The sequence below is a fragment of the Clytia hemisphaerica genome, unplaced genomic scaffold (assembly GCF_902728285.1).
Source record: "Clytia hemisphaerica strain Z4C2 unplaced genomic scaffold, Clytia hemisphaerica genome assembly, whole genome shotgun sequence".
Classification (NCBI taxonomy): Eukaryota; Metazoa; Cnidaria; class Hydrozoa; order Leptothecata; family Clytiidae; genus Clytia; species Clytia hemisphaerica.
The window spans coordinates 630308-653681 of NW_027104297.1; the positions used below are offsets into that span (position 1 = coordinate 630308).

A 23374-nucleotide genomic window follows, 5' to 3' on the forward strand; every position below is an offset into this window, starting at 1 on the left:
TTGACATGTGACAATTTTACAAATTTCGAAAGTACTTCTATTTTCCTTTAACCGCTTTAACAGAATAAACTGTGTCATGACACTACATGCCAATCTTTTCTTAAAAATGTTTTGTTAGACTATCTAACGATGACTGTCATATGATGTTGTCTGAGTGATTTTGACATGACTTCTTTGTTGAAAAAAGCTGAAATTACTGACAAGCTCTTAGTCTTTTCTGTGTATTTTGCTTGATGATCTTTTACTGTAGCTAGGTAGGTGTTTTTCATTTGTAACTGTGCCTAAATCCAATCAATCGCGATAGTCGGGTTCGATTTCCCGATCTTTCTGGTTTGATTTCCCGATTTGGTTTGCGTTTGCGCTCGCACTTACTAGGATACACGCTTTTTTTTATAAGAATACACTTTATAAGAATGTCCATGATGAAAATGGCCAAAAAATTAAGAATATGCTAAGCATATCACCATCATGGAATTTTGAGACGTATGTACTAAATGTTAAATCTAGTCTGAATTAGGATCCTAACCTAAGAATGCTGTATGAATATTTTAGGATGATTTTCCCAAAAAAGTTAAGAATATCCATGATGAAATGGATTTACACCATTCTTTTAAAAAAAAAGCGTGTATACTCTTTTAAATTTTATGTTAGATATATTAAGAAAGGCTGCGACCCATGACAATTACCGGAGTTTGCAGCTGTCATATTACGGCTGTTTTATTAATGTTGATTTGTTGTGTTTCTTTTTTATTTCTGTAGATAAAGGTAAAAACATAGAGAACAGCTCTTGAAACAAGAATAGCATGGCATCACTGATTGAACCTGTGGAATCAAACATGATACACACTCGAAATGAACTTATCGATGAAAACATTGAAGAAGCTGAACATGTGAGTGTAGTTTTTTTTTTCTAGTTCGATATTTTACGGTAAATGTCTCTCTGTCTATTCATGATATTTATGACGTAAAGTTTTCCACGGAAAGACCCCGGTTTTAGCTAGGCTACGTCATATCTTCCTTCATTTCGAGCGTAAAACTCCTACTCTTCGAGAGTAAGGCCTAAAAGCCTGGATCTGTATATTATGTAGGCTAAGTAGTGCTTTAGCCAGATTTATACTAGACAAAAGTGTATAAATTTTGCCACTACTGGTTAAAACCGGGGTCTTTCCGTAGAAAACATTACGTCATGAATCATCATGAATTAAGTTTTGTGCCGTGTTTTTAACATACACCTGATGTATTCGAAGTAAACAAAGCCAATTGAATATCTATCTGGTCAGAAAACGCAAGAATAAAGGTTGATTTCATTGGGATTTCATTTTGCTCAATATCGAAGGGAAAAATACAGTCGTTTAGCTGTGTGATGTCACTTTACCATTCCCATTACAATAACTTTTTTAATTTCATTGACCACTCTCTGAATCAGATTTTCATCATGTGATCAGCAAAAACGATGAGCATTACAATACAACCTTATAATTTCGTCACAACGTAGTCGTTGGAGGTAGGGCCCTTCCAACTTATTTTTTTCCTTTGTTATCTAGATCAGCCAGCTCGGAGATTTTATTGGCACTGCAAACTCTCACGATGTCACTGTCCAATCTCACATGAGGGGTAAAAAATTCACCACTGTAGCTTACGCCTTTGGCTTTCTTATCTTCATGGCGTTGATTGTTTACCTTTCGGTTAATTTAGCTAAACAAGGAACATTAAGTGGATCAAATCTGGCGTGGTTCTTTTTGTTAATGTTTTTGGCGATCATATTCCTTGCAGCCATTCTAGAAGAATGCATCTATAGAATAAAATTGTGGTGCAATCGGACAATCTTTGATCGTAGAACTAGTTTTCGTCCAAAACAGGGACTAAATTTATCCACAGTTCTATTACACATTGATGGAATGATACCCACTGTAGAGAAACTGCCAGAGGTCGAAGAATCAGCTAAACGACAACTTTCGAAAGTTGTTTTTTGGATATCTAAATATTTGCCAGGTCAGACACCTCTAACGTTGTTATTGACCGGGAGTACTGCAGAACGTTTTAATGCACCAGTATCAGAGCATTGCATTAAAATAGCCAGTGGATTCTCACAAGAGACGCATGCTTTAATCACCGACTATGATTTCATGCTTTATAATGAACACCTTTCAGCTAGTTTCAATTCTAACCTGGTAGATTATCACATTGAGACTGAAGGAGTTGATCCTGGGTTTGCTAAACTTTACAGCCACTGTTCAAAAACATATTTGTCTGCTAAGCATGTTACAAAAACAATTTACGATTCAATGATGCAAATAAGTGTTCGTAATCTTCCTGGTTATAAGGAACCAATACCTGGGGACGACGAAGAACCTGCTAGCTACTCCAGAAATCACGAATTTGTCATCCAACAATCTGGCCCAGCTGTGAATATTAGGATCATTGAGAGAGAACCAGAAAGATATCTATTAGCAGATTTGACATATGCAGTTAAATGCAAAGAGTGGCCGACCATATCAAACTGGTCCATGCGGTGCAGGAAATGGCCAAGTTGTGAAGACGTCACGCGGATAGTAAAATTAGGGTTTCATCTCGTGCCAAAATCCAATACAAATGATAAAAAGAAATTAACATGGCGTTTTTCCTTTTCTATTGCGGAAGTTGAGCTCTCAAAGTTGTTAAAACCGACCGCTCGAAAATGTTTTATTGCTATGAGAATCATTGGAAAGGATTTTTTAACGCCGACATGTAAACGGTTACGATCATATCATTTGAAAACTTTATTCTTACATTTTCTCGAAAAAACCGACCCTCAGGAATGGCAAGAAAGCCATATTGAAGGATGTTTCCTTAACTTTTTGGATTACGTTATAAACGCCATTCAATCGAGAGAATGCTGGAACTTCTGGCTGATTGGAATTAACCTTTTTCAGAACATGACGGAAAAGGATGCTAAGAAACTTTTGAGAGTGTGCAAAAAAATTAAAGAAAGACCCACAGATTATATCGAAAGGCTTTTGGCAATTGAAGAGAGAATCATATCTAGAAGGGAACCTCGGCTCAGGAGCTATGGTGCTTTTGTTTACTGGGCGTAGATTTTGTTATCACAGCGTATCCTAATTCTTTTTGTCATAACTAGCATTTCGATTATTTTGTTCCATTCAACACAATAATGCTTAGACCCCGAAATGGGAGTTTTAATTGTATTTTTAACATGCTCTTATTTAAGCATTTTGTGAGTATTTTTATCCACTTTGCTAAGAAATCAGATGTTTTAGAGTTCTCAAAGCGTCAAAATGTTCTTATAACATGTTCTTAATATTTCAGTATATATTTCATTATTCCATTGAAGCCTTTTGTGTTCTTTCAAAGCCCCTGGAGGGGGGGGGTAGTACAAGATGGCGGGGGTACCGACACATATCCGTACCTTCACTTACTTCTAAGTACCCCGGGTTATGAAGTCTGTTCTTACAAAAAAAACTTGTACTTAAGGCGTTAATACTTTTTTAAATGAACAACATATCTAAACTTTCTGTTCACAAAAAAGAAGATAAATATGGAAATCGAAAAATTTCACGAAACTTTGGCAAATCATTTGACATTTATTGTCGAAAAGAATATAAAGATTTTATTTTTTTTACATAAATGTTTCATATCAGACACATATTTCATATTAGGACAACATCCACAGCGCGAAACATAGCTGAATTGAATACGGGACATACGGATATTGTTTAAATTTCAAGGAAATTAACGCTAAACTAAGTAAGTCATTATTATGTCGCAACATGGTCTTACTTAGTATCTTGGGCTCTCAAAATTTTATTTTACTTCCTCTCCAATAAAGAAAGTGGTCAGTAAAAGACTACTATAAAACAATAGAAATTCATTCCCCGTTGGCTTTTTGATAGAAATGTTCACCCACACTGTGAGAAGAAGTTCCACCAGGGCTGCGAGAAAAAACAAAGCTTGAGAAGTAAAGAGTTAAATTAATACCTGTTAATACCTGGACTTTTTCATCAGTGAAATCTTTTTCCCTAAAATGTCTATCAAAAAAAATTTCGAATCACCTCTAGATCTGATTCTCAATAAGTTTGCGCAGTCTTTAACCCTATTTTTATCAGGGGGTGTTTTCCACCAGGCTGGCACTCTTTTGCTAATACACGTTTTTTTTTTTAAATAAGGAACACGTTTATAAGGAACTTGAGGCTGAAAATGGTCCGAAAAATAAGGAATTGTTAAGGAACTGCTCAGGCTGAGAATAAGAAAAAAAGTTTTAAGGAATCCAATTTTTGCGAATCCAAACTTAGCAGCTATGTAAATAAGGAACTCGATAAGGAACTTTGAGCCTGAAATTCTCTGTAAAAATAAGGAACTCCAGGCTCAGAGCAAAGTTAAGGTTCCTTATAAAAAAAAAACGTGTAGCTCACTGAAAAAAAACTGAAAGTTTTTGACTTTTAATATAATCCTATCACCTGCATGTATACCAAATTTTACAATTATACATCGACCAGATCAGGTTTTATGACTTTTTTGTGCAGGCATATCATAAAATCCAGCTAAAACCCTGTAAAATCCCAAAATCTTAAATTTAGCATAACTTTTGATCTAGGCATCCAACTGACTTCTAATTTTGACAGGTTTTAGGTATCAATAATATATTTTAAAAAATATTTTAAAAATTTTCATAAACTGCTGACGTCATCAAAAATGACGTCATTGTTTTTTGAAAAAATTTACTCATTTTCTGCATGGATTTTAAACGTCAATTTTATTAGTATGTTAAAAACCAGCAAATATGTTAAAGATATTTCTTTTGGCTTTTAGAAAGGTGAAACTTTGTGATGACGTCATCACCTTTATGATGACCTCATCAACCCAAATTTTTTTCTATGAATTTTCATTAAAGGAGAATGGTAGAGAACATTTCTGCCAAATTTCAAGTCCATATCTTTTCTAGATCAAAAGTTATGCAAGGCTGGTGGAAAAGACCCCCTTGATAATACTAAATCCGAAAAAGCCGGATAAAAATAGGGTTAAATGTAACTTTTCAAATTGGTGGCCCCTCCCAAATGTTTTCATCAAAAGTTGCAAAAGACACCCCTGTCTCACTGCCCCTTTGGAACTTTTGCTTTCAGTGGGGATAAAAACTCTTATCAAAATCCCAATGGGAATAGAAATGATATTGTTCCTAGGTTAAAAGATCCAGTGGTGATGGTTTTTGAATGTGATCTTTAAGCATTGAATTTAGAATGGGGATGGAATGAAAGTCAATTTTTATAGTGGACTAGAATCTCAGGGTAATTTTCCATCGGGAACGAAGACAAATTTCTTGCCAAATTTCCCAAAGGAGCTTTGACGGGGCTTTGACCTATTATTAGAACACATACCGCCTGGTCCCTCAAGTTTCACAAATTTCTTGCCAAATTTCCCAAGTTTTTACTTATGATGTAAAGTACGATTTAGATGGTGAAGAACTTAAGATGTCACTTAAACTATAAGATTTTGTTTTTGTTCCTTTTTAGGAGCTACAAATCCTTACGTCTGCACAAGTGAAACCAACTGGTTAGCCGAGGTAAGAATAAATATTCTTGAGTTACCATCGATTACTTGCGTAAAAGCCTATTATTCCTTTCCCCATGTAATAACTATATTGAGAAATGTGCAATTTTAGATTGTTTTTCATAAGGCAAAAAGATCTAATATGGTGAACACTTTGTTTCACTTTTCAAAGATATTTAACCATATGAACACTTGAGCTGATTTGTAACTCTCGAATAGCGCTCCGCAACGCATACGTCATAATTATTACTTTTTTTTACATTTGTACGAGTTGCAATGCGGCTCAATTAAAGATACTTGCAAGTTCTTATATATCTTTTGTCACATGATGCAATTAATGTGCAAAAGAGATTAACGCAAAATGATTGGAGCTCGTACAAACACATCAAGAAAAGTAATGATTATGTCAAAAGTGTGCGCTATATAAACCTTAAAAGATGCTTACCCTATTTCCAATTCAAGCTACCAAATTGACAGAATTTTGGAACTCCTTCTGAAAATTTTATTTTGTCTTTCAGCTATCACTTAGAACTTTGACGTAAAGAAATTATTAAACGGTTGAACAAGACAACATTTTGGCTGGTGATGAATAAAGATTCGGATGCCAGCGACTTTAATATAAGCATTAAGATCAAATGATTGATAGATATATACTGTATTGTGTCACTGACCCGGTGGTACTTCTACATACTGTAAAAATCAGCAAATTGTACCCGGTTAGAGAAAAACCCTGATTTTTCACCCACCCGGTAATCTATAATAAAGGTTTATCTCTGAAGCTGTAAACAATACCACGAACACCTTGAAAAAAAACTCATACCGTCCGTTGCGAAATTATTTCCTCATGAAAACTGGATCTTCTTACAAGATGGTGCCCCTTCACACGGTAGTAACTTGGTGCAAGGATTCATGGAAGAAAGATTACGAAAACGTTTCGTAAAAAAGACTGACTGGCCACCTTCGTCACCTGACTGCAATCCACTGGATTATTATTTCTGGAGCAGTCAAGGCGGAGGTGTACAGGGGCCGTTTAAACAACCCGTTCGAAAACGAAGAACAATTGAAAAGAAAGATCAAATCAGTATGGAAAAAAATCGGTTCCAATCATGAAATCATCCGAAAAGCTTTGAAACAATTCCTACCGCGAGTTCGTACTGTGAATGAAAATAATGGTGGATGTATCAAATTGTTTTACAATTAATTTTTGACTTTATTAAACGAACATTATGCTTAATGTTATTGTGGAAAGTTTTGAGAAAAAATGTGAATTCAAAAATGAATTTATTTCAATCGTTTTGAAATATTATGAAGCAAAATGCCCTCTGAAAATGATTGACGTCAATTTTTGAACAACCCACTTTTGACCTCCAATTTTTAGAATCTTTTAACTTTTCGAAAAATTGTTTTCTGAATATGAAATTTTGAGGAGTGCTCAGAGTTATGCTAAAGATTGCCTGTACCAAATTTCAAGTCAATGGACCCACAAAAACAAGCTACGTCAAAAAATGAATTTTATGGACACTTTTTTTGGACTACCCCGGTATACCTGGAGGTCCTATATAAATTATTAACCTTTGTCCGTTCGTCCGTCCGTCTGTTACCAGCTTTTCTCGAGATTGGCTCTTCAGTTTTTCCTGATCTTTGGCACAAAGATGCAAAATGGTAATGCCCAAAATGTGACAGAGCCTGATTTTCGAAAAAAAATAATTTTTGGCCGAAAGTGCCGGAAATATGCCGGAAAAACCGTTTTTTGGCGTTTTCTCAAGATTTCATCATTAGTTTTTTCTGATTTTTTTCACAAAGATGCGTATTAGCAATGCTCAAAACAAAACTTGGCCCAGTCCGATTTTTGAGAAAAAATCTTTTCCGGTCGAAAATGCCGGAAATATGCCGGAAATCGCCGTTTTTGCAGATTTTCATCGGACTTTTTCCTTATATTTCGTTGTTTTTTCACACAAAAACGTTATTGATAGCAATGTCCATGATCACAATTGTCGATAAAACTGATTTTTGAAGCCGGTGCTTTCTAAAAAATTGCCGGAACAGTCGATTTTCGTCGGAAAACGGTATTTCTTGAATTTCTCGACCTGTACTTTATAATTTTTTATGAAATTTTGCACACTGATGTCAAATGACAATACCTAAAAAGTGACACAGCCTGATTTTCGAAAAACATTTTTTTCCGGCCGAAAATGCCGGAAATATGCCGGAAAAACTGTTTTTTTTGGCATTTTCTCGAGATTTTATCATTAGTTTTTTCTGATTTTTTGCTCAAAGATGCGTATTAATATTGCCCAAAACATTGTTGAGTTCGATTTTTTTTTTTAAATTTTTTTCCGCCCGAAAATGCCGGAAATATGCCGGAAATCGCCGTTTTTCTGGATTTTCATTAGACTTTTTCCTCATAATTGGTTGTTTTTTCATTCAAAAACATTATTAATAGCAATGCCCACCATCAAGCGTGTTTCAATTTTCAATAAAATTGATTTCTGAAGCCGGAACTATTGAAAAATCGCCGGAAACAACCTATTTTCGACGGAAAGACAGTATTTCTTGAATTTCTCGAGCTGTACTTTATATTTTTTTATGAAATTTTGCACACTGATACAATATGACAATACCTAAAGAGTGACAGAGCCCAATTTTTGAAAAACATTTTTTTCCGGCCGAAAATGCCGGAAATATGCCGGAAAACCCGTTTTTTTTACATTTTCTCGAATTTTTATCTTCAGTTTTTTCTGATTTTTTTGCAGAAAGATGCGTATTTGCAATGCTCAAAACATGGCTGAGTTCGATTTTTAAGAAAATTTTTTTTCCGGTTGAAAATGCCAGAAATCGCCTTTTTCGCAGATTTTCATTATAATTTTTTCCTTGTATTTCTATGTTTTTCACACAAAAACATTATTGACTAGTCATAGCTTTCACTAAATGCCCCCACATAAAGATCATGTCATGCACTTATAAAGCTTTAATGCTTTAAATATTAAACATTAAAAAATAATCAGGAATAATTGATTGATTTAATTATTGATTGGTTGATTGATTGATTGATTGATTGATTGATTGATTGATTGATTGATTGATTGATTGATTGATTAATTTATTGATTGATTGAGGCGTTTGCTTGAAAAAAAAATTATATTCCATTGTACCGATTTTTACATCTCCTGTTTGTTTGTTTTTTCTCCTAGTTTCTTTCTTATAACGATATATGTCATGATTATTATTCACTAAATAGACCTTTTCTAATAATGTCGCAGACATCTTAGATTGTAGGCAAAATATATGGACATACGCAGTGAATAAATCCACAAGGTAACCAGTCAGAAATAGCTTGTTTTTTTTTCATTGGCTGCTATATTTCAACATTTCTCTATTACTACTTTGCCTCATAAACAAAAGTCAAGAGGATACTGCGTATAAAATTTATCAAAAAGTTCTGCGCCATCTTAAGTTGGGTGAAATAGAAACTCACTTATCCTAGTTAAGGCCCGGGCTCCACTAGCGTACGCTGTGATTGCACTTCTCAAGCAAAATCTTCTATGTTTTTGGTCAAAAGAAAAGTAAAGGAATGCCATTGTGGTTCATTCAGACGTACAGTCAAGAAAAGTTCAAATGCGCCTAAATTTCTTTTCAAATGCAATCTTTTCTCCAAGCTGATCGCAGCGCATACAATGAAGAGACGTGCCTTCAGGAAGCTAGACTTTTTGAGTTTATAGCTAGCGATATACTTTCCCTTTATGGTGTTTCTGTATGACTGTCTGTGTACCTAGTCTAACCACCGTTAAATGCCTTCGGGAAGGTCTCTCCTAACTTAGAAAGCCAGAATTTGGAGCTATTTCACCAAACCACTGGACACTGGAGCGTAAGTTATTTAGGCTATCACAACTGCATGAAAAAGTTTAACGTGCGCATGTAAAGTTTAACGAGTAAACAAACTTTTTTCAGGTTTTTCAAAAAGATTTACCGCACTGAAAAGACGTAAAAACACTCTAAGTGAGGTAAATTATTTTGAAGACCAAAAGAAAAAGTCAACCACGTTTGGATTCAACTTTACATATGCGTACATTCATCTTTTTTGTATTTTGGCGGTTGTTTTACTAAGTTAAAAAGGACTTTCTCGAGTTACGACCATATGATGGTATTTAAAACTCAAGAAGCCCTATATAAACAATAAAGGTAGTTATCAATAAAATGACAGACAAAAATAAATTAGAGTTTGAACAAAAATATCAAATGTACATTTGAAAAACTTAAGCAAATTTCTTTAAAGATTCTGGAAAAAGAATTGAAATCATTGCTGAAGTGAACGTCTGACTAAATTACAGTAGTTAGTATTCAGTTTCAAAGACAAGAAACAAAATTTGACATACAAAACACTTTTTCTAGTCAATGAATCAGTAGTAGAGGGCATTTTGTGAAATCGCTCGACTGTTTTGTTAGAAGCACTTGTTATACATTTTTGGAAAGCTAAGGGGGTAGGGGAATCGAAATTAATATGTTTCCAATTTTTTTTCGGACACTTTGGTGTGATTTTCGGACAAATATGACGGTCTCAGGCAAAAATCATAGGGTTAAAAATTAATGAAAATTTTAGCTCGAGAAAACGGAGACCTGTTGTATATTTTTGGAAAGCTCTCAAAAAATTAGGATTAGAGATATATTGCAAGTATAAGTGATTTCAGTACCTAAATCGAGATATTGAGCTTCAAAAAGCGCAAAAACTGGACAAAATAGCTGTTTCTGGCTGAAAAACACGGTTTTCAAGGGTTAATATCTCGAGTTAGGTACAGAAATCACCTATACTTGCAACATATCTCTAATCTTATTTTTTAAAGAGCTTTCCAAAAATATACAACAGGTTTCTGTTTTCTCGAGCTAAAATTTTCATTAATTTTTAACCCTATGATTTTTGCCTGAGACCGTCATATTTGTCCGAAAATCACACCAAAGTGGCCGAAAAAAAATTGGAAACATATTAATTTCGATTCCCCTACCCCTTAGCTTTCCAAAAATGTATAACAAGTGCTTCTAACAAAACAGTCAAGCGATTCCAAAAAATCGAACAAAATTCCCCCTACTACAGCTCATCATCATCATAACCAGTCTGCCATTTTGTTTGTTTTGATTTGCACAAGTAATATTGTAATTCGTGTTATATCATACACTGTTTTGATTTGCATTTATAACACTCGCTTCAGCTTTTCAAAGCTGAATCAAAGCTAAAATTGTAATATGTAATAATGATAATACCATATAACGTAATATGAAAATATATACTACCGTCCCGGAAAAAAACCGAACATTTACGGAAGAGACTAACTACGGAAATACTTACGCGACAACAACAACAAAACAATTCGCAAAATTTTGAGATTCCAGTCCAATATCTATGCGTGAAACTATGAGAGCCTCCTCGTCGCTACGCTCCTGCGGGGGCAATAACAATGCTCACCATCAAGCATGATTCAATTGTCAATAAAACTGATTTTTGCGACCAGAACTTTCTATTTATTTTTTTCTATGCATTTTTGCTAAACGCTATATTTTCTGACTGATTTTTTTCTCCTCGCATTGCTATCTAACTTTCTTTCATTAGGAATGTTTATCCCCACTGAGGAAAAAAGTTCTACCGAGGCTGTGAGACAGGGGTGTCTGCATGTAGTGAAGCATGTAAATTCGTCGTTCGAAATTTATCTAATATTACTAAATTTGGTTTCAATTTTTCTAAAAGAATTATTTTAAGTACTTGATCAATATCTGCTCTCTTGTCAAATCCTCCCTGCACACACCTTTTTACAAGTAGAGTTATGAATAATTAAGCGAGTGACACTTTCATGCAAATGTTAGATATTTTTTCTTCTTTTTGGCTAAAGACTCTGCTAATTAAAAGACGAAAAGAACACGGGAAATAGGATTAAAGCTTGGTTCCCATTGGGTGATACAGGCACGACGGAAGCTTTTTATATCTGGTACGGCGAATGAGGAAATTTAAGCGATTTTATAGCGATTTGACCGACGAAGAGGAAAACTTCGGGTATTTTTGTGAAAATCTGGTACGGCGGCCGCCGTACCTGCCGTACCCGTTGCGTCGTGCCTGTGATAAGAAGCGATAGAAAAAGGCGACTTCTCAAAATAAAGCGATAGTAGGCGATAGAAACCGGTAGAAACATGAAGAAAAAGGTGTTGAAATAAAATCTTGCTGGGGAAAATTTATGAGAAAAATGAAATCAGCACAAAGAACGCCACAGGAAATTTGTCTGACGTTTTTAGAAACTTGATTTAGCTCCTCAGGTTTTACTCTTATGGTCTTTCCATGTCGTATATTCTATTTGTTTGAAGTTTTCTAGATTTTTTTTTGAAAGTTTAGGTGACCAGATATGAAAAAACAGAACACAGAAAACATGTATTCGTTTAATCCCAGGAATTTAATTAAGTCAATTACTATTATATACTGCAGCCGTTTTCAAACATTATAACCGCTTATCTACTTTTGGCTTTACAATGTTAATTCTGGTTTGATTTTTCCACATGTACGTTTATTAGAGACTCGAGAGTAGAAAATATTTCCCTTTTCTCTGAAGTTTGAAGGAAGCATTTGACATTTTGAAAAAATTTCACACCAGTGGTATGGTTTCTAAGTAACTCAGGACAACTCTCTGAATTATTCTTCAAGGAATATGGAACTCTTGAAAATCAGCTTTGTAAATATGTTTATTTGGTCCAAGGACTATTTAAAAGAAAACAGCCAGCAAATGGTTTCTAAGTAACTCAATGCAATTCTCTGAATCATTCTTCAGGGAATATGGAACTCTTGAAAATCAGCTTTGTAAATATGTTTATTTGGTCCAAGGACTATTTAAAAGAAAACAGCCAGCAAATGGTTTCTAAGTAACTCAATGCAATTCTCTGAATCATTCTTCAGGGAAATGAAATCCTTGAAAATCAGCTTTGTAAATATGTTTATTTGGTCCAAGGACTATTTTGAAAGAAAACAGCCAGCAAATGGTTTCTAAGTAACCCAGGACAATTCTCTGAATCATTCTTCAGGGATAATGGAACTCTTGAAATTAGCTTTGTAAATATGTTTATTATTTTATGTCTATTTGTCCAAGGACTTTTCTTTTTGAAAGAAAACAACAGCAAATGTTAGTGATGTATCCAAGCATCTCTTTTCTGCGAAAAAGATGAGGAACATATATTTCCGCTTTGACACTTTCATTCACTTTTCCAAGCCAGTGCAACTTTTTTTTAATTTGCATTATTTCTTAAAATTTACTGCGCCATCATAGTAGTTATGGACTTTGAACACCGTATATGTTACAGATCCATTTATAATACCTTTCGAGCATTACCCCTAACCCTAAAGGTGCCCCTACCATTGCTTTATGTTTTACTATTAGTGTTTTCTCAACCCTCGCAAGAAAGGATTAAACTGGGTGAGACACAAAAAAAATGAATTTTTGAAAACGAGGACAACAATAAATTTATGCATCTCGAGAAGAGTGTATTATATATATGTGTTAAATGCATAACCAGGTAGGCCCATAAAAGTATCACTTGCTTCTATCCCCACTGAATTTTTTTGGCTAAAAAACAATGGAATTCAAATCCCCAGCCATAAAAAACATGGGAATATCAATCCCAATCGAATTTTGGTCCATTTTTTTTACCCCCACTGGCCATAGTGTCCTCCTGGGTTAGAAATCCCTCTTTTTTACTTTCCCTACACTGTAAAAAATAATTTTCTCATTTCTAGATGAAAATTCTTATTTCTAGACAAAATATGACCATTGTAAGATTAAATAACTATTCCGTGAGACGAGATAATTATTTCTTAAATTTAGATTATGAGATTATATATCTTGAAAAGTTTTCTTATTTTTAGAAAAAATCAAGTAATGTGTTTCTGCCAAAATCTTCCTATTTTAAGATGTTTTTTCTTGAAACAAGATTTATTGTCAGATGACGTTTTTGAACAATTTCTAGTTTTAAGATATAGTTTAAAGAGCTTTTCAAAATAAATCAGATCGATTTTAAGATGTTTTTTCTCGGATTAAGATTATGCAAAAATTCAGGGGAATACCCTGTTGACAATTGGTTGCTATAAAAAAAGGTAAACTGAGACATTTGATTATGATACCATGGAGCACTTCGCGGCGCTCACATTGATAGTTCTTTTAATAATAGCCTACTATTATGTACACAATAAGATAAAAATAAAATCAACAGATCATTTTGAAAATTCATTCTAGACTGTACAACTTTATTTTAATTAGAATTATAAAACCTATCACTTTCCTTTCGAAGACATGGCACAACTCACAAAGCAAAATTCAGTAAAATGCACAAAATATCTCCACAAGAAAATAACGGAAGAGAGTATTCCAGAGTATTCCGATGATTTTGAAAATTGAAGGCGGCATGAAAAAGTAAGATAAAAAGTAAGATAAAAAGTAAACACAAAACAAGTGTTGATTAAATTATAAAGTCATAAGGTAAAAAGGTCTGTAACTCCTCCAGATGATTTTCAATTTTGTCGCAGTGCGAATCGATGCACCTTATGTCTTTGAAAATTAGTCTTTGGAGGATACTGAGAAACGTAGCACATTCGTTGGGGTAGTCCACGTTCAGTACGTAAAATAGAGCGTAGAAACAAAGCAGCCCCATCGGTAATTGATCAACGGTTCGGAGTATTTCTGCCCCATACATTACAAAAGCTTTGTCGGTTTTTACTTCAACCATGAGGCCCGGTAACTCTGGCAACAGTAGTTTTCGTTTAATGTTGGGGTCATCCTCGTCCTGTAAAAATGGATACGACAGATAATAGAATAGTATATATCATCAAGGCATTTTATGAACGTATACGCAAAAAGGTCAAAGCACTCATTCACCATCCTATCGGAAACATCCTATTCGGAGAGCATGAGCAAACAGGTATGATCAGAGAAGAATTAATGTAAATATTTTCCATACACCCTAAGGATTATATTTTGAGAAAAAAGAAATAAAAACGAGGATCCTCAGGATATCTTCGCAAAAGCCTGAGGACCCTAAGGATCCTAAGGTTCATATTTTGAGAAAAAAAGAAAAAATGCGAGGATCCTCAGGTTATCCTCGCAAAAACCTGAGGACCCTTAGGACCCTAAGGATGATATTTTGAGAAAAAAGAAATAAAAACGAGGATCCTCAGGATATCCTCGCAAAAGCCTGAGGATTCTAAGGATCCTAAGGTTCATATTTTGAGAAAAATAGAAAAAATGTGAGGATCCTCAGGTTATGCTCACAAAAGCCCGAGGACCCTAAGGATCCTAAGGTTCATATTTTGAGAAAATACAAAAAAAGGTGAGGATATCCTCAGGATCCGGAGGATAAATGTGTCTATGTCCTAACTTCTACCATTAACCTTGGCATCTCAGGCAAACAATTCTTTCTTTTTTGCCTTCGGTTGATCGGTCTCCTGTAGAAAAGGAAATAATAAATAATATATTAGACTTCACAAGCCAACAGAGCTCAAGATAAGTAAGTGCTTCTTTTCACCTACGTTTGCTAAATGACTCTAAAGAGATTCTGTACTTGGAGTAACGAAGACAAATATTGAAGGTGCTGGATAAATAATTACAGAAATATTCTCACCTTTTGAAGAAGACTTGTAGAGTAAATGACGTTTCCCTTCCGGTCTGGGCTTGCACTTCATTTTCCCTTAAAAAAATATAAACTGCTTTGATTCCGATCGATATATATGGCTTAAATCAGAAAAAAAGTCCAAAATAGTATTCAAGGTTTTTACGCAGAAGCAAACGGGCCGCTCCATTAAGGTAGCCCGGTAGTCTGCACAATTTAGGTAGCACATGACTACAAATTGTTTCTGCACTAACTTGCCAATGTTACAGTAATCTTCCTAAGGTTTTGTAGAAACAAACGGGCCGCTCCGTTAAGGTAGCCCGGTAGTCTACACCATTTAGGTAGCACATGACTACAAATTGTTTCTGCACTAACTTGCCAATGTTACAGTAATCTTTCTAAGGTTTTGTAGAAACAAACGGGCCGCTCCGTTAAGGTAGCCCGGTAGTCTGCACAATTTAGGTAGCACATGACTACAAATTGTTTCTGCACTAACTTGCCAATGTTACAGTAATTTTTCTAAGGTTTTGTAGAAACAAACGGGCCGCTCCGTTAAGGTAGCCCGATAGTCTGCACAATTTAGGTAGCACATGACTACAAATTGTTTCTGCACTAACTTGCCAATGTTACAGTAATTTTTCTAAGGTTTTGTAGAAACAAACGGGCCGCTCCGTTAAGGTAGCCCGGTAGTCTGCACAATTTAGGTAGCACATGACTACAAATTGTTTCTGCACTAACTTGCCAATGTTACAGTAATTTTTCTAAGGTTTTGTAGAAATAAACGGGCCGCTCCATTAAGGTAGCCCGGTAGTCTGCACAATTTAGGTAGCACATGACTACAAATTGTTTCTGCACTAACTTGCCAATGTTACAGTAATTCTTCTAAGGTTTTGTAGAAACAAACAGGCCGCTCCATTAAGGTAGCCCGGTAGTCTGCACAATTTAGGTAGCACATGACTACAAATTGTTTCTGCACTAACTTGCCAATGTTACAGTAATTTTTCTAAGGTTTTGTAGAAACAAACGGGCCGCTCCATTAAGGTAGCCCGGCAGTCTGCACAATTTAGGTAGCACATGACTACAAATTGTTTCTGCACTAACTTGCCAATATTACAGTAATTTTTCTAAGGTTTTGTAGAAACAAACGGGCCGCTCCGTTAAGGTAGCCCGGTAGTCTGCAAAATTTAGGTAGCACATGACTACAAATTGTTTCCACGCATTTATGCTTGCCTATATGAAGGAAGTGTCTCATTCAAGGGGGCCATTCAAGAATATTGATATCGTTACGAATCATGCTAGAATATATCCCTTATGCTCTTGTGATCATTAAGTGAAACAGGCTCAAACCATATTTGTAAGATTGTAGGTAGGTAGGTAGGTAGGTAGGTTCAGTAAAGTTAACATATAAAAAAAATACTTATCTTATAATCGCATCTTGTCTTTGCTCTTCTCCCCTCAAAAAGAAATCTCTTCCATATACATACAAAACTTCTCACAAAAAAAACTTCAAAAAAATGTTAAAACCTTCGTAGTGAAATTTTTCATTCAATAAACTATTCTTTTGATTAAAAACAAAAGAAGTTTTCATGCTTTAGTAAATCCTTTTATTTCGCTTCGCGCACTCTCTCTATAGCTCTAGATATTTTATCTGACCGCCCTAGAATATAAGAAATTTTATCTAATTTTAGGATAACGTACACTTTTTTCAAAACTCGAAAATTTAAATCTTAATTTAAGAAATGAGATCTTAGAATCAGTTAAGTTTTCTTAAATTGAGATGACTATCTAGCTTAAGAAAATTATTTTTTACAGTGTAAGTTATTTAACGACTTTGCGGTTCCCCCGTATGGTTGACATAAAGATGCGTTGTAAATGAAAGTTTTATTGAAAAATTATTGGTTTGGTTCAAGTAAGGTTTGCTGGTTTTATTACTTAAACAGGTCTTCTAGGCGAGATTACCTTGAGATCAGTGAAGTTCCCCAATCAAAATTTCCAAAATTATTTGGTTCCCCCCTCTTTTATTCTCCCTACCCCATCAAATTTCAAATTTTTTGAAAAAGGGGGTGTGTTTTCGTATTATCTTTCTCGTGGGTCTCTCATGGCTCAGGATCACATGTACTAGCTACTCTTGGGTACCTAATAGCCGGGGGGATTGGAAGAAATCTCAAAACTTAATAAGCGGGGGGGGGGTTGGAATAAAAATGTCCTGGGTGGAAAATTTTTGAAAATGAGGCTAATAGAGCATAATTAGGACAAAAGAGGGAAAATTCAAAAACATTTTCCCAAATATTAATAAGCCGGGGGGGGGGGTTTAGAGAAAAATGAAAACCCTTGAAACCCTATCATTCTCCCGTCGTTTTCATATACAAGGGGTATGATGTAATATATTGAGTAGTACACGGTTTCCCTTATTCACGTTGCATACGTATCAGGAATATACAGATATATACGGATTAAAATATTATTATTTATGCGGTAAAATGTAATAAAAAAATCATACCGGATATCGACCCCTTTCACGCTGTGATCTGCATAATGTTATTATGCTGACCTAAAGCGGGTTTTTTTATGACTGTAAAAGTATTTTTCGCTACTTCTTCTAGTGGGTAAGGCGCACTACCGAGACTTTGACACTGAGGTCTTGAAATTATTTCGCATTATAGTAATCTTAATACAGGGAAAGAAAATCAGATAGAATGTAATGAGACAAGTGTATCTTTTTTTTTTAACAGCCAGAATTTCAAAATTCCAGATGACCTTCTTGGCTTGACCTTTCTATTAGCCATAAAAATTACACATATACATTGGGATGGAACAATAATCTCCCAGATCGTTAAAGAGGAAAGCTCATCACCATTACTTCTAGAACTTTTATATAAACATTCAAAGGAAGCAGGTTTTGCGGAGATTGGAGTATTGTGGAAGAACAAGATAAGAAATATGAGCAAAATCTGAAAAAATATCAGTCGCAAGGCCGAAAAAAATCAAGAATGTGTAGCAAAAAATAAACATCCTTAGCCTCTGCATAAAAGTTCCATTTGGAATGAAGATAGAGAACATTATCAGTAAAATACAAAATCATGAACCATTTCATTGAAAATACAAAACAAATGTCCTAACACAGGAAATACAGGACGACTTGGAGGCCTGTAATTGGCTCATTTGATCACCAATCAAAATGAATAAGCTACTAAAGATATTAGATAAAATAAAACATAAATTATATCTCATTATAGTTTATTCTTTGTTCGGCTCATTTGATTGCATAAATTAAATTATAAGGATATCTCAGATTCGGGATCTGACTCTGAAACATCCTTCGATAGCCGTCATGGGAACAATAGCTGCAGCGTCTTCTTTATTTTCTTGCTCTGATGAATGGATTTATGTATAATTTCTAAAAAGTCTTTCAGATGGAAAAGAATGACTTCATTGTCTCTTAATCTAAAGGTACAAGTTTGCAGAATTTCATAAATAGGCGATAGAATGTTCAGAAAAACCAGTCAATACAACCAAAAGACTTCTACTTGTTCTGTCAAGTAAAAGAAAAAGATGTATTCGACAAAATTATTTGTAACTTTCATCGTCTTCTTCGGATGCGTGTACTTGGCTCAAGGTAAGAGTTTACACCTTTCCCGAATTGTTTTTTTTTTTTCGAAGGTCTTCAAACCATATTGAAAACTATATATTTGTATTCCTCCTATAAAGACAAGTGCATGCTGAAAATTTGAGCTCAAAAGCTTTTTTCTATCAATTTTTATGACTGTTTTTGTTCAAGGTGAAATCCCTTATAAAAACTAAAACATACAGCCCGGCCTCGTTTCCATGTAATTCTATTGTTTATAAAGAAATTTCAAATCAAAATAACTCAAGAACCGGAAGTGCTTTTTTCATAATTCTTTTTTTATTTGTTTAGTTTTGCAACATACAATTTTATGAAACTAAATAGAAACATTCAAACATTAAAACAAAAAAGTCAAAAAGCCTAAATAACAATTCGGGAAAGGTGTAACAATGATATTAATTACTAATTTCATTTTTAGGAGATGGGATCGATGGGATCGCAGCTTTAGAACCTTTCATTAAATCTGGTCTTGGAATAGCTTTGAAAGCCAGCAATGGCAAATACGTGCGCCTTAGATGGAGAAGAATTGAAACTCAAGATTATGACGAATATGTCATGGAAGCAAGATCGACATCAAAAAGTGAAAATTCCAAGATTTTGGTCGAAAAAATTTCCGGAGGCTACGTCAAACTGAAGAATCCTGTATATAACAAATACCTCTGTGCTTTTAAAAGATGGAGCCAAGATTGGAACAAATATATTTACCCTTTAGGTTGGAGTAGCGATCCTAAATTCCCAAAGGATTGCCAGTTCAAAGTGTATCAAGTTAAAGCAAATACAGTGGCATTTTATAGTGAAAAATGGAAAGATTTTTTGGGAAGAAAATACCGATGGGAAGCAATGATGGGCGATCAGGATTCCCGCCAAAATATTGAAGCGGTTTGGAGCGGAATTGAAAGCGAGGCTGTATTTACAGTGTCAACAGGGTCGGTTACTCCAGTAAAGGAAGAAATCGTGTCCATAAAATGGGGTGATTATGTTGGTCCTTCGTCCGTTTCTCCAACTATTGTCAGTACAAAAATCAGAAGAAATGGTGGAAGTAAAGACCTTACTGATGAATTCGGGTTTGAAGATACCATTGTAAAAACACAAGAAACCAACTGGGAGCACGCTTGGGGGATAACTGCTGGTATTAGCTACACATCTAGTGCTTCGGTGAATGTCGGTATTGTTGAAGCATCTGCATCACTAACTGTCAGTGCTGAAGTCAACTATAACGGTAAGAAAGGCGGAAATCATGGGAAAACGACAAGCTTTAAAATACACGACAAAACCACAGTCACCATTCCAGCTGGAAAATACGTCACCATAAATTACAAAGTAACGAAAATCAACGACGCCAAAATCCCATTTGTAGCGACAATCAAGAGGAGCTCAGAAAAAGGAATACAAATGATCACACAAAAGGGTACGTGGAAGGGCGTGATGGTTGTTGATTCCTACATTGAGGTCGAAGAAAGACCACTCTCAAATCCACTAAAGGTACAATAAAAACAAACTTCTTATTCATTACCGTTAAATTGATGTTTAGCTTACAGTAAGAAATTTTGGGAAAATAAATTTTAATGGATCTTACAGATTTGCTCAAAATATTGATCAGTTTCTGCCATCCACCAATTATTAAACTTCCACCAAAATTGATGTTTTTGAAAACAAAATGTTACACAATATAACAATAAAGGTCTTTTTTGATGGTTTCGGAGCATTGAAAGTTTAATCCCCGTCATTGAAATTAAATTTCTGAAAACACTTTTTCGGCCATTCGCTACCACAGTTAAGCTTTTGTCACAATTTCTTACTTAAATGTAGTTTTATTTAGATTTGATAGTAAGGTTGTAGGTCTTTGGTTTTTCTTTTTGATGTTTGCTTCATGTTTTTACTGGTTGTAGGGAATTTTCCTTTTAGATACAAGTGATATTTTTCTTTTTTTTTAATTGGATAAGAACAAGAAATTCTTCGTCAATTTGCATCCCACCATATCAGGAGATGACTGTAGCCTAGGTTGGCTGAGTTTTAAGCAACATTCTTTGACTACACTTCTGGTATTCCGATTGCATTTTGCACTGCCTATAAGATATACAAATGAATTCCTTTCAATCGACGTTTCGAGGAGGTAATGCCTCAGTTTCAATGGAAAAAGGTCGTGAGAAAATCTGAATCATGATAGATCACTAAAAGTAACACGGGAAATCTTTAACGGTGATTGTTAAAATTTATTAAATACTGTATTAATTGTGTAAAGGGTTGTATAATGTTGGAGAAAATGATTGCTCTTTGTTACATTTATAGAGGATATAAAATATATACATTATAATGTTATAATTTTTTATTAGATATATTATGTTGTATGTATGGAATATAAAGGCAATCAAAAAAATCAAAACTAATCTCGTTCATTGGGTTTCTAGCCTTTGTGTCCGAAAAAGCAAATAGGAATTAGCTTCCAAAATACAAAATAAAATATACTTTCTAAAATATAAAATCAAAATAATAATTTCATTGGGATATCTAAGGCTCAAAACACCAGGAGGTGTTCTTATTTTTGCTTCCATTGTAGATTTATTAACATTTGTAAGAAAACTGCTGACACATTTAGAAAAAATGAAGATCTTTTTATCGGTACGCTGACCTAACCTAAAGCTAGCTATAAAGGTGCAATAAAAATACAATTCAAACGTGATTTATATACCTGCATTAAAATTAATAAAAGTCACTCTCAATAGAGCTTTATATACTAAAAAATAAACATTGGAGGGACATTTCATCCAATATACACAAACATCCAACCAGAGGGATGGCAACCAAAATTTTGCTTTTGGATGATTTTTTGAACTTTCTCTACAACCTGCGTACTCTCGGCTTGCCAATCCATTTGAAAATTTGTTATTGTTTTCAGTTCGTATTTTGCGCCAACTTCCCAAAGCAAAATCTAAACGTTATCTTGAAAACGAAGCCTATTTTTTAAATTGTTTATTTTTGCCCTTGCACTCCAATTTCTAATTTTTGGACTTTGCCGACCATCTTTGTCTACAAAATGCGTGTTTTGAAATAAATAAAATTACCTCTAATCACCTCTATTATTCGATAATAACCAAATTCAATGTCACTCATAAAGTCAAAAATAGGCCTACATCGGCCCTTATTTCGGCAATATTCTTTGGATGTGTTTGAGAGTATATGACTCTAAAAAAGCGCATTCGAACATAAGTCTGTGGTCAAATCGATATATATATAGGATTGTGATTATGTGATTGGATAGTGGCGATCCAATCCCAGTTCCTTCCCATCTAGTATGCTTTCTACAACGTTGTGGCAGAAACGTGTCAAAGGTGTGGCAACTTAGTCTAGTAGAAAGTACACTTCTTTTTTCATTGTTATTTTAGTTTCTTCGGCTGGTTCCGTGGAGTTTAAGTTTTAGTTTATTGCTCCAGCCACGCTGAGCATTAAAATGAGTATCATTCATCGGGCGTTCAAGACTTCAAAAATAATTTCCCGATTTCACTTTCGATTTCAATTTCGGATTTTTTGTAGAGAATCGGGATTTTCGGGTGGAACATTATCTCCTTAATGGTGCGCTCCTATTTTCTTCAACTTAGCAATATTAGCTTCTTAATAAACTGCCACTTTTTTTAATAAACTGCGACACAAATCGTTGTAGAATTTTGGGCTGACCACGTCAACTTAATCTTGCAGAGTGTTAAAAGGGTGAGAATTTTCTTACACTGTTTGATTCCACGTTTTAGTGTAGCAAGGCAAGTGTAATTATACCTCACTTGTTTGCTATCAGTAAAAGAGAGCATACAGCTTGCCTGTGTTATATATCAGGCAAGCAGCTACACCCCAGAGGTTGCATGCGAGCTCCTTGCATCCTCTTGCTAATAAATTTAAACCTATTAAACTTATTAAACCTATTCAACTTTGTTCAAAAAGACAATCTACCATTCTTAAAGCTTCAAACTCTCTTGAAAAGATCCACAATATTTCAAGTATGCCAGCTTATCAAGTTTCAAAAGCTGTTTTGGGTTCTTTTAATCAAGCCAATAGAGAGATATTTGGCCAAACAGCAGGTACACAATGCAGTGCAAACTGTCTTTACGCCATATTTTGGTCCTATGTAAGACGTACGTCGATTTGGAAAACTAATGATTTAGATAAAATTTTAATAGAAGGAGACAAATTATATAAACAACTGAATACTAATGATTATTTATCAGAGAAGAAAAATTGAAGCCTTATAATTTACACCGTATTTTGACAAAGCGAATAGGATTTAGTGATTTTGTTTTTTAACGGTATATTTTTTGTGGAAAATTTTAGTTTCTATCTGCCATTTGTAGTAAAAACAGGCGGGTCGCTCATTGCCGCTCAACTTTGGTGGGATGGGGACTTCAAATCCCACCAAGGAGATTCAATTCTAGCCCTTCGGGTTTATTTTTCATTGGTTGGGTCCGTGTCCCGTCCGTGTGGAGTGCATAAACGCGGGAAAACATGGAACTCGAAAATTTGCGTCGTCCGTGCATAAAATCAAAACAAGAATTCTCGGCTCGGGATCGAGATGAAGTGTTAGTGAACTAAAATTGTTCA

At 34.7% G+C, this 23374-nt stretch overlaps 2 protein-coding genes across 2 annotated transcripts; both read left to right on the plus strand.

The window, feature by feature from the left end:
* Positions 1-762: 762 nt before the first annotated feature.
* On the plus strand, positions 763-3074 carry LOC136817246 (uncharacterized). The gene is made up of 2 exons (XM_067073581.1): positions 763-890; positions 1545-3074. The coding sequence occupies exons 1-2, from the start codon at positions 804-806 to the stop codon at positions 3072-3074; spliced, it is 1617 nt and encodes a 538-aa protein (XP_066929682.1). The 5' UTR covers positions 763-803.
* Positions 3075-18659: 15585 nt separating this feature from the next.
* LOC136817298 (uncharacterized) lies at positions 18660-21173 on the plus strand. The gene is made up of 2 exons (XM_067073640.1): positions 18660-18781; positions 19209-21173. The coding sequence occupies exons 1-2, from the start codon at positions 18718-18720 to the stop codon at positions 20279-20281; spliced, it is 1137 nt and encodes a 378-aa protein (XP_066929741.1). The 5' UTR covers positions 18660-18717; the 3' UTR covers positions 20282-21173.
* Positions 21174-23374: the final 2201 nt, after the last annotated feature.